This window comes from Macaca fascicularis, chromosome 1 (genome assembly GCF_037993035.2).
Source record: "Macaca fascicularis isolate 582-1 chromosome 1, T2T-MFA8v1.1".
Lineage (NCBI taxonomy): Eukaryota > Metazoa > Chordata > Mammalia > Primates > Cercopithecidae > Macaca > Macaca fascicularis.
The window spans coordinates 17,828,587-17,841,178 of NC_088375.1; the positions used below are offsets into that span (position 1 = coordinate 17,828,587).

The 12,592-nt window shown below is 40.5% G+C and overlaps 1 protein-coding gene across 2 annotated transcripts in view; it reads right to left on the minus strand.

Moving 5' to 3' along the window:
* GNPAT (glyceronephosphate O-acyltransferase) overlaps positions 1 to 12,592 on the minus strand; it is a 35,124-nt gene that overhangs the window by 16,508 nt on the left and 6,024 nt on the right. The window contains exons 2-3 of one of the 2 annotated variants that reach the window (XM_005539784.5): positions 9,279 to 9,458; positions 974 to 1,150 (exon numbers count right to left, since the gene is read on the minus strand). In XM_005539784.5, the coding sequence (XP_005539841.2) occupies positions 974 to 1,150; positions 9,279 to 9,458 (357 nt within the window). Of the gene's footprint in view, positions 1 to 973; positions 1,151 to 9,278; positions 9,462 to 12,592 lie in introns of both variants that reach the window. The other variant, XM_005539785.5, reaches the window with a different exon arrangement.

Here is a 12,592-nt window from a genome sequence, read left to right on the forward strand (position 1 = left end):
GCCATTCTCAAAGTGTCTTTTCACTATGTAATTAATGAAGATATTCATTAATTATAAAGGAAAAAATAATAACTTTACAGCAGAGAAACCTGGCAGTCATAACCATAACCAACTGATGGAAGTGAAACATCTCCAGTAATGAAACCAACAGGCACCATGTGCTGCTGATACAACGCACTGAGAAGAATGCATCGCTTCCAGGGTATTCCTAGCAAAGGTACACAACCTGAGCCTAATACTGAGATAACATCACTCAAATACTCAAATTCAAACCATTTCACACTTCAAAATAATTAGCCTGTTCTTTAGAAAAAAAAAATTAGCATGAAACACAAATACAAATACTAAGGAATTATTTTAGATTAAAAGAGTCTAATATGGAAGTGGATAAAGAAGAAAGTTGAACACTTTCTAGGATTTCTAGTGCAACACATGAGCTAGGATTTTCTTTGGCTAGACAGGACACGACCGGGACAACTGGTGAAATATGAGTCAGGTCTGTATTACTAGTATTGGATCAATGTTAATTTCCTTATTTTGATACTTGTACCATAAGATAATGTCCTTAATTACAGGAAAAACACAGCAGAGTATTAGAAAAAGGATAAAGGAAATGCTGTAAGGGAATCTAGGTGAAGTATATGCAGGAATTCTTTGCATTTCTTTTGTAACACTACTGAATATCTGACATTAAGTTAGTCTATAAGTCTTAAGTTAGTCTGAAGCCTGTAGGTCTGCAGTTAAAGGGAAACCAAAAACAGAAAACAACCTTCAGAGATGCACATCCTCTTCTGCCTAGACTGGAGGCCTGATGATTAGGCCCTAGGCTTTTGATGGACCAAGTGAGCTGTCCTTGAGTTGTTTAAATTGTGAGGGGTTGAAAAAGAGACTGTTTTTTTTTGTTTGTTTAAGATGATACTTTTTTTTTTTTTTTTTTTTTTTTTTTTTTTTTTTTTTAGCAATCAATACTCACTTTCTGAATACCTTCTTCATTTACACACACCTTCGAGAAAATTTGTTTAAATATTTTGCTCAGGGTGAAGGCAAAAAACCGAATGGCTCCAAGACGCAGTTTGTGACTCATTTCATCTAAAATCTCACTAACTTCCTCTCGGAGGACATCCACAGATTGAAGGGATTCCTTGGAAAGCTAAAAGGAAAGGAAAAGCAGGAATAATTTCTAACAACAACAACAAAAAGAGAGAAAGCTTTACTCAAACCAGTATGACTAATTCCAAATGAATTAATCTTCTATAACTCAAATATAGTGTCTTCTTAATTTAAATTGATACAACTTCCCAACCCAGTCATAGTAGATAAATGAGCCTATTTAAAGAAGGTTAAAGGCCAGAAATTAGAAGAAAAATGGCTTTTTAGGATAGCATTTTAGAGTGAAGAAAACACTTCACCTTTCCATTTGGTTTGTTAATAAGTTTACATCCAAACTCTCTAAAATAAGTTGCTGCCCATAGTCTAGTGTCCTAGCAAATAGTGGCTTCTCTCAGTGTTTTACTGCAGCGCTCCACCAGCTGGCTCAATGCTATTACAAGGTAATATACAAGATTACGTTGAAATTACTGACTCAGACTACATCAGATCTATCAAGTCATGGGCACACAAAGCCCCAAACTATCAAAGGATAATTAGTGAAACAAAGGATCTCAAAATGGAACTTATTTTATTCACATGGTCCTCTAGATCTTTTGTAAAGAAACAAAATGTTTGCTGTGTGCTAGGACTGTCAAGGGCCTGACAGTCAGTTTCTATCCTTGAGGAAGCCCTGATTTGCCCATTTTCATTGTCCCCCAAACAAGCACTTTGAAATGAAGTCTGTAGAATAAGTAATCCTTATGCTTCCCAAAGGAGAGTGCACTGCTTTAGGATGAGCTCAGAAGCTCAGAGGATGGGTGTTGGCACCCCAATTACATGTAGTGAAGAAGTATCTTATCCTTTTTTTTCACTGAGGTTAAATTCACACACTATAAAATTAATGTTTTTTTTTCTGAGACAGAGTTTCGCTCTTGTTGCCCAGGCTGGAGTATAATGGTGCGATCTCGGCTCACCGCAACCTCCGCTTCCCAGGTTCAAGCAATTCTCCTGTCTTAGCCTCCAGAGTAGCTGGGATTACACGTATGTGCCACCATGCTTGGCTAATTTTGTATTTTTGGTAGAGACCGGGTTTCTCCATGTTGGTCAGGGTGGTCTTGAACTCCCGACTTCAGGTTATCCGCCTGCCTCGGCCTCCCAAAGTGCTGGGATTACAGGTGTGAGCCACCGCGTCCAGGCAAATTAATCATTTTAAAGTGAACAATTCAGTGGTATTTTGTACATTCACAAACGTTGTGCAACCACCATCTCTATCTTGCTGCATATCCTATCTTTTTTGGGGGGCTCAGTTCAACAGGGCTAAGAGTGAGGAACTGGGATAAACTCTTTCCTCTTACCTATGTTCCTTTGTTTTACTCAGAGGTTACCTGAAATAGTGATCGTACCAAAAAAAAAAAAGTTTAAAAATATAGTCAGAAGAGAACTCATACTGAATGGACTGAAGACTAAATGAACTGCTGAAGAACTAAGACACTGGCCACAGAATAATGGGAAAGTTTGAATGAGAAGTAAAGGGAGGATATGAATTAAAGCAAAAAATGTTCTCCCGAGACGCAAAAGTCCTGGACCTGTTTTTTTTGTTTTTACTAATTAGCATTCCACTTTAAAAAAATTGTGTTGGCTGGGCGCGGTGGCTCACGCCTGTAATCCCAGCACTTTGGGAGACTGAGCCAGGTGGATCACGAGGTCAGGAGATCGAGACCATCCTGGCTAAAATGGTGAAACCCCGTCTCTACTAAAAAATAGAAAAAAAAAATCAGCCGGGCATGGTGGGGGGCGCCTGTAGTCCCAGCTACTCAGGAGGCTGAAGCAGGAGAATGACGTGAACCTGGGAGGCGGAGCTTGCAGTGAGCCGAGATTGAGCCACTGCCTCCAGCCTGGGTGAGAGAACGAGACTCTGTCTCCAAAAAAAAAAAAAAAAAAAAAAAAAAAAAAAAAAAAAAAAAGGAAAAAAATGCATTAAAATACACATAACATAAAATATACCATTTTAACCATTTTTAAGTATACAGCTCAGTGGTGTTAAAGCCTCAGACCTGTTTATAGACTAAATAGAAGAAGTCCCCTGAGAGAAAGGCTGAAGATAGAGGAAAGGTAGCAGGTGCATGCCAAAGGTCTCAGAAGACGCTGGACCGCATGGCTTCCAGACCACAGGGGTGTGGCTAGCTGTGACCAGGAGAGCAGGTGCCTTGTCTCTGAGACTGGACTAAAAGGGACAGATGGAAGAAGGGGTACTGAGGCTGCAGAATGTGGATCTGTATAACTCACCCACTCTCCCAGGAGCAGCCAGACACCTGGTTATAGGAACAGAGAAGGTGAGCTGGCAGATTCCAGGCTGCTTTTTTTCCTTGTCAGTCTGGAAGGAAAGATTACAAAGGAGAATTAAGGACGTTGGTGAAACAGCTACTCAGATAATCCTAACAACGGCTGGATAGGCAGAGGGCAGAACCAAGGGAAAATGGAGGAATCAAGGGACTGGTAAGAGGGATGAAGGGGCAGACAGAAGAACTTATGAAAGATATCAATGAGGAACATCTAACATGAGATGTCACGGAATAAAACCGGATGTCACAGAATTCAAGGTAAGATGATCCTGAAGAAGAGTGTCTAACATAACAATAAAAGACACAGCAAAAGATAACGTGGAGATGAATGGGCCCCTTGGAGATCCATGATAACCTTTACTAGATAAGCTTCAGCAATCTGCTACAATTGGGACCTGAATGGAAAAGGAAGACACCACATGTACCCACTCTTCTGAGAAGCAGGAAAAGTAGGGAAAGAGGGAAATAAGGCAGAATACATGACCAAAGGGGGACTTTCCCCTAGATGGAAAATCCTCGTGCCAGCTTGAGCCAGTGGAAAGGGCTGATGGGTAGGAAAGACAAGACTCTTGCGAATTAGAATGAAACGAATAGATCAACAACACAGGTGAACAGGCCGGCTTGCTTGAAGGAAATGCGTTCTTCATGATTGGAGCAGAGCAGAGGACAACCTGACCTCTTATTCCGTGCAATTAGGCTTTTCATTTGCCCAGAAGATACACCTTCATAGAAACCTAATATAAAACTCAACAGATGAGCAATAGTCTTATAACTAACTCCTTGTCTCATTTTTCTGACTCTTCAGTCTCTTCTCCACATTATAAACTTGAGCCATCTCTTAAATGCAAAAGTAATCACATCTTTCCTTGGCTAAGACCCCTTCAATGGTTACTACTGTATTCTGTGAGATAAAGGCAGACTGAGTTAGGTGGCAGCAGAGGTGGAAATACATAGACAGGAAGTGACATTTAAGAGAGCAAATCAGCAGTCTTAGTGACTGACAGTATATGAAAGAAAAGCAAGAAGCTGAAGATGGCATCCAGATTTGTGGTGGTATGGTCAACCAGTGCGTGGAGGGGCCATTCCTGGAGACAGGGAAAACTGGGTGCGGGTAGGAGGTAATATCTCTAGACACCTGGCTCAGGGGTAGGGGTGGGAGGGGTAAAGAGTTTGACTTAGACATCTTGAACTTGAGGTGCTTTGGAATTTCCAAGAGGATATTCTAGTAGACATATAAAAACAGACACATGAAACTCAAAAGAGATCTGGGCTGAAGGAACAGATATTATTTATCTATGTTCTTATTATGTTATGATTTATTATAATAGGGAGATGTCAGCATAAGGAAGGTACTTAAAATTCTGGCAATTAATAAAACTGCCCAGTGACTGGGTAGAATAAAACCAGAGGCTGGAATAACATCCTGATGAATTCCATCATTTAAAGAGACAGGCAAAGGAAAAGCCCCCATAAAAGCAAGTGAGGAATGATTAAAAAGATATGGGGCTTAGGATCATGGAAAGAAAGGAGAAAGAGCAAGAGCCAAAGGCTATGACAGCTTTGAAACAGGTAGAATTTACCCATAAGGAAGTCATTTACAACCTCAGAAAGAGCCATGACAGTGGATGAGAAACCAGATTCCAGCAAGTTGAGTAGTAAATGAAGGGTTAGGAAGTGTGATGGTAAGCACGGACAACGTGGCCAATTTCGAGCCAGGTACAGTGGCTCACACCTATAATCCCAGCACTTTAGGAGGCCGAGGCGGGAGGATCCTTTGAGTCCAGGAGTTCAAGACCAGCCTGGGCAACATGGCGAGATCCTGTCTCTACAAAAAATTTTAAAAAACAAAACAAAAAAAGCTGGGCATGTTGGCACATGTCTGTGGTCCAAGCTACTTAGGAGGCTAGGGCAGGAAGATTGCTTGAGCCCAGGAGTTCAAGGTTACAGTGAGCTATGATCATGCCACTGTACTCTAGCCTGGGTGACAGAGAGATCCTGTCTCTAAAGAATAAAACAAAACAAAAAACCCCCCATCAATTTCTTAAAAGAGGAGGAGAGAGGTAGAGGTAGGGGAAGAAAGAGATGGGCAGTAACTAGAGAAGGCGTGGGGCTAAAGGATGTAGGTCTATTTAAGCTGGGAGAGAAGTAAATATGCTAAATGCTGATGGGAGAAGAGCTAACAAAGAAGTAGTTGAAGAAATATGAAGCGAAAGGACAGCAAAGTTCCTGAGGATGAGGGAGGGGGTGGAATTCAGAACAAAAGAATAGGGTAGGGATTAAACTCAAACAGGAGAAGGGGTTCCTTCTAATTTAACAGGAGAAAATAATGAGTACTAGATACAGGTAAATCGGTAGATTTGATCACAGAAGTTGAGAGAGCACGAATAATAGTTTAAATTTTCTTTGTGGTTGGGGGCAGTGGCTCATGACTGTAATCCCAGCATTTTGGGAGGCCGAGGCAGGCAGATCACGATGTCAGGAGATCGAGACCATCCTGACTAACACAGTTAAACCCCGTCTCTACTAAAAATACAAAAAAAATTAGTCGGGCATGGTGGCTGGCGCCTGTAGTCCCAGCTACTCGGGAGGTTGAGGCAGGAGAATGGTGTGAACCTGGGAGGCAGGGCTTGCAGTGAGCTGAGATCGTGCCACTGCACTCCAGCCTGGGTGACAGAGTGAGACTCTGTCTCAAAAAATATATATATATATTTTTTCTTTGTGACACAGGAAGAAAACCATCTGCTGAGAGTAACAGGAGGAGGCAGGGTTGGAAGTTCAAAGAGAGTGGGGCTGCTAAAACTGTCATTTTGGAGAATGAAAAACAATTCACTAGGGAAACAGAATTACTGGGGAATATGGAAGGCCCAGTTGGCTGCCTAATCATGAATTTGTACGATTCCAATCTACCTAGTTTATGTGATTTTTCTCAGCAGCACAGACAAGTCAGAGAAACACTGGCCTGAATAAGATCTTTTAAATCGGTAACACTTAACCTGCGTGTGCATTAGAATTATTGAGGAGCTTTAAAAAAGGCAGAAGAAAGGCTGGGCGTGGTGGCTTATACCTGTAATCCCAGCACTTTGGGAGGCCAAGGTGGGCGGATCACCTGAGGTCAGGAGTTCAAGGCCAGCCTGGCCAACATGGTGAAACCCTGTCTCTACTCTACTAAAAGTACAAAAATTAGCTGGGCGTGGTGGCAGGCACCTGTAATCCCAGCTACTCGAGAGGCTGAGGCAGGAGAACTGCTTGAACCTGGGAGGCGGAGGTTGCAGTGAGCCAAGATTGTGCCATTGCACTCCAGCCTGGGGACAAGAGTGAGACTTTGTAAAAAAAAAAAAAAAAAAAAAAAAAAAGTAGAAGAAAGAGAGAGAGATGCCTGGGTCCTATCCCAGACCAGTTAAATCAGAATCTCTGTAGATGGGACCATGGCCTCAATTTTAAAAATTCCTCAATTTTAAAAATTCACTAATTCGACAAATATTGATTGAATGTCTACTATGTGTTAGGCACTGGGAACACCACAGTGAAAAAAGAGACAGGAATTCTTGCCTTCATGGAGTTTAGCTCCTAGTGCATAATAATAGTAACTTTTGCAAAAGTTCTCCAAGTGCTTCCATAAGAAAGAACTGCTGTTGTTAGCGTCTGATGAGGAAACTTGACTTCACTTATGAAATAGGCCCAACCAGATAAAACTGGATAGCTTCCCCAGGATATGTAAGGCCAATAAAAACAAAGGATTAGGAGCACAGCTCATATATCCAAATCAAGAAAACAGAGAGCAGAGATAAAAAACGTTCCCAAGGCCACAAACCTGATTAAACTCCAGTTAAAAGTTAAAAAAGCAAGATCTCTACAGGTCAGCCTTCGAGCATGAGAGGTAAATTTAAAGACTGTAGTCCCAGCTACTCAGGAGGCTGAAGCAGGAGAATGGCATGAACCCAGGGGGCAGAGCTTGCAGTGAGCCGAGATGGCGCCACTGCACTCCAGCCTCGGTGACAGAGCGAGACTCTGTCTCAAAAAAAACTGGAGGTAACAGCCAAAGTCAGGGAGAGTCCTTAAACATGAACGGAGTCAGTTCTGTCTACAGGGAAGATGAGAGTGAGCCACAGTCTACATGAATAAAGAGGCAGCGCTAAATGTTAACATTCTTTGGTAACCAACATCAAGCAAGAATACTGCAATTCTGAATGAGTTCACTCTCCTTACAAAAACACACTAGTTGCATGCACGCTTGTTTTCCTTTAAGACATTTATAGAGGACCAAAAGAAAAAAAAAGGAGAGAGCATATTCCTTAGAGGAGTTTCTTAGGAAAGAGGAATATTTTATTTTCGGACCAGGAAAAAAATGGGGGCAGGAGCAATAGGAGATTGCTGCTAGCAAAAATGAGGCCAGTCATTCAATGCCATACTCCCAAAGCTATGAACGAGAGGATCTGGGCGGGACCAAGCCCCAGGTCAGTAACGGCTGCAACACATCCATTTATCCACCTGTGGGCCTACAACCATATGAGCACCTGGGTGATATGACGTGGAGGGCCAGCGATCAGGAAGCTCCTGCCCACCAAATACCTTCATTATGATGTCTTCAAATCACACAGCTATAACAGAACTTAAGTTTCCCTCCCAAACTGGTTCCCTCTTAAGTTCCCTATTTCAGTGAACGGGTTTATCATCCTTGATTCTTTCTTTTCCTTCCATTTCTACACCCAACTGGTCATAAATAAAGTAGACCCCACCTCTCAAATCCCTTACATCTGTGCATTTCTCTGTTTCTACAACCACTCCCTAGTCTAGGCAACTATGACTGCACAAAGGGATTATTCCAAGAGCATCACAAGCAGACTTCCTGTCTAGTTTTAGCAGATGGTTTTTCTAAAACATTAGCCGATCGTGTCACACTCTATCTTGAAACCTTTTAACATCTTTGCACTGTACTAGGATAAAATACAATCCAATGTGGTTTACAAAGTCCTTCACAACACGACCCTTCTTACCTCTCCAGGTTTATTTCTTATTATCATCCCTTCTTTGCTCTTTGGTCTAGTCATACTGAACTAGTTTCAGTACAGTGAAAGTAAACTTTCTGCAAAAGTCCTACAGGTGATTCTAAGGGGAAGCCAGTGTTAAGAACCACTGTTGTTAGCATCTAATTGATGAGGAAAATTGGATGCACTTAATGGAATAGGCTCAACCTATCTCCTACCAGAGAAAACTGACAGCTTCTCCAAGAGAAAAGTACAAGTCTTTTCACGGCTTCAGTCCTTAAAACAAGCCAGTGGCTCCCAAACTTTGCTATACTTTGGAATCACCTGGGCTTCTTTAAAAACTACTGATATTCCTTCCCTGACATTTTATTTAATTGGCATGGGGATGATATGGGGATTTTGAAAAGCTCCCTGGGTAATGCTAATGTGGAGGTGTGAAAACCACGGGAATAAGTTATTTGTTTGGCTTGAATACTCTTTCCCTAATTCACTTGCAAAATCTCTAATTATCTTTTAGGCCTCATTAAAAAAAATCACTTCCTTGACTCCCTATACCAAATGAGTTGCCCCTATAATTAATTAGCGCCCCTGCACACTGGGCTTCCACTACTAGCATGTCTCATATCATATTTCACTTATGCCCAGATGACTTATTTCACTTATGCTCAACTTGCTCACTGTTAGACTTCTAGTCCAGTGTTCAGCAAAAGGCTAACACATATGGATACGATAAGTATTTGATAAATGTGATGAATACAGCTCAGCCTAAAAGGATATATTAAAGATAGCAAAATAAATTATAGAATCTAGAACTTGCTGACAATGAACAAATCTGGCCATGGTTGAAGAGAGAATCACTTACCTGTTTAATGACATAATGAATCTCTTCAGAACTGAGAACACTACATTTAATATCAGTTGGTTTACATGGAGTAATTCCCTTATAGACAAGAGGTGTGTAGCATTTCATTGCAAATTTCAAGTCACTGACATGCCTCCTCTCTTCTAAAATATCTTCAAACTCATCCCACTTTTTGAGCTCCTTCTGTGGATAAGGCCAGAAAGTTATGAGCACATACTGTAAAATAAATCAGGACAGATTAAAGACTACATTGGTAAGGTTTCATCTTTGACAAAATTTTACTCTATGACATATGAAAAGGAGTAGAGTGTTCTGATGTTAGATTTTCACATAGTAAGAAAAAGAGATGTAAAGAAAATTAGGATCAACAGATTGATACTGACTTATAATATTTTATTACATTTCTGATTGCTACCATTGCCAGTACCTCTTTGGGAAATTTAATGAAGACAGCAAAGATGAGACATTAAGCCCTAGAGTAATCTGGTCAACTTTACCTGGTTTCATCGGCCACACTGACAAACTTGTTTCGTTTGCCTCTGCTTAGCTTTTTAAATTACATTAAAACATACATTTGAAACACAAATTATATAAAATAAAAAACCATATGGTGCAAACAAAAGGACAAATCACTCAAGAAACAAGTGCTCCAATAAGGTACTATTGAGCAGTACATTGCTGTGATAACTTTCTTTTCTTCTTTTTTTTTTTTTGAGACAAGAGCTCATTCTCTTGCTCAGGCTGGAGTACAGTGACACCATTATATAGCTCACTACAGCCTTGAACTCCTAAAGCAATTCTCCCTCCTGCCTCAGCCTCTCGAGTAGCTAGGATTACAAGTGCATACCACCAAGCCCAGCTAATTCTTAATTTTTTTTTGTAGAGACAGAGTCTTGGCTGGGCATGGTGGCTCATGCATGTTAATTCCAGCACTTTGGGAGGCTGATGCAGGAGGACTGCTTGAAGCCAGGCATTCAAGACCAGCTTGGGCAACATAGCAAGACCCCATCTCTACAAAATAAAATGATAATAATAATAATAATAATATTAATGAGGTACAGTCTTGCTCTGTTGCCCAGGCTGGTCTCAAACTCCTGGCTCAAGCAATCCTCCTGCCTTGGCCTCCCAAAGTGCTGGGATTACAGGTGTGAGCTATTGTGCCTGGCCTGTGACAAATTTTTTATTTCTTATTCAGCCCCTGCCATCCAGCTTCTAACCAATCAGCCCCTGAAACTGCTCTTTACAAGGCTACCAATGACATCTGAATTGTTAATTTTTTAAAAAGTACTTTTCTTCAAAAGTAATAGTAATAATAATTATAGCTAACACATATAACTGCTTACTAAGAGTCAAGACACTTGTAATAGTGCTAACACTAAAGTGTTAAGCAGCATTCTAAATGCTTTAGAGGCTTAGGCACCACTCTTCTATGAAATCTCTCCCAGAGTCCTGGATGGAATCACTCCTATTTTCCCTGTCACTTCTTTTCCTACTATCTACATCTATTATGGTATGTATCCGACAACACTGTAATTGTTTGCATGTCTGTCTCCCTACCAGAATGAAATTATCTTGAAGATAGGAAAGTTCATTTCCTCTTGTATTTCCAACATCTGGTTGTATTTGGAATACAGCAAAATTGGTCAATAAGTGAACTCAGTAACTGAAAGACTAAATGTTGAGGTACTAGAATACAGAATGTTAACTGAGACCACAATTTGGCCTAAGAATATAAGTGGAAGCAAATAGCATTTATGAGGAGTTTATAAAAAGGTGGCAGGTGAAACATGCAAACATGAACATTTTTATGTCCATATATAGACTATATGAAGGAAAGGTCTTTTCACTGTTGAAGTTCTCATGTAAAGTTGCAATCCTTGTAATATATTAAATACTCTTGCTTATAAGGCTGGAAAACTTTCTCAAATCCCACATTTCTTATTAATAAATATATAGTTGTATCAGTTTGAGCTCTATAGACTGCAGCCAACTACCATTATATCATTTTAGGGCTTAAAAACAAGAACTTCCCATTTAGTGGTCCTGGGAGTGGAAGGAGAAAAGGACCAGAATCAGCTGGGGGTACATACATACACACATACAGTCATGCACTGCTTAACAGCAGAAAGACACTCTGAGAAATGCATTGGTAGGCAATTTCATCATTGTGCAAACATCATAGAGTGTGTTTACACAAACTCAGACGGTATAGCCTACTACATACCTAGGCTAGATGGTATAGTGGTTAGCCTATTGCTCCTAGGTTACAAACTGTACAGCATGTTACTGTATTGAATGCTATAAGCAACTGTAACACAATGGTACATATTTACACAAAGAAACACAAAAAAAGATACAGTAAAAATACAATATTATAATCTTATGGGACCACCATCATATATTGAGTAAAACATTGTTATGCATCATATGACTCTGTGTTTGTGTGTGTGTATATATGTATATATAGTTGACCCTTAACACACATTTGAACTGCACAGGTCCACTTACACGAGGATTTTTAAATTAAAATTTTTTTTCAATAGAGATGCAGGTCTTGCTATGTTGCCCAAGCTGCTCTCAAACTCCTGAGCTCAAATTATCTTCCCACCTTGGCCTCCCAAAGCACTGGATTACAGGCGTGAACCACCATGCCTGGCCTGTATGAGGATTTTCTGCTTCTGCCACTCCTGAGAGGGCAAATCCAACCCCTCCTCTTCCTCCACCTCCTCCTCGTCAGCGTACTCAATGTGAAGTGACGAGGATGAAGTGGATTAATGACGATCCACTCCCACTTGATGAACAGTAAATATATTTTCTCTTCCTTACGATTTTCTTAGTAACATTTTCTTTTCTCTAGCATACTTTATTAAGAATACAGTACATAATACATATAACATATAAAATAAACATTAATGAATTGCTTATGTTATCAGCTAAGTCAACAGTAGGTTATTACTAATGAAATTTTTGGAGAGTCAAAAGTTATTTGTGGATTTTCAACTGTGCAGAGGTTTGGTGCCCCTAACTCCCATGTTGTTCAAAGGTCAACTGCACATAAACATAGACATGTATGGGAGCGAGGGAGTCTTCAGGATAAAAAACCCTAAGGGAAACTAGCAGGCATGTATACTTTGAAAAAGCTTGCCAAATATGATCATCTACAATCCTTCCATGGTTCTGTTACTTGCAAGGTGGATTTACATCAAGTCCGCCTGTCTTAGCATATGACCCCAGGCTCTTCATGACCCCCACCTCCTGCCTCATGACCATTCCTCTTAATCCAACAGTCCAGCTATGTCATGACCTGCAGTTCC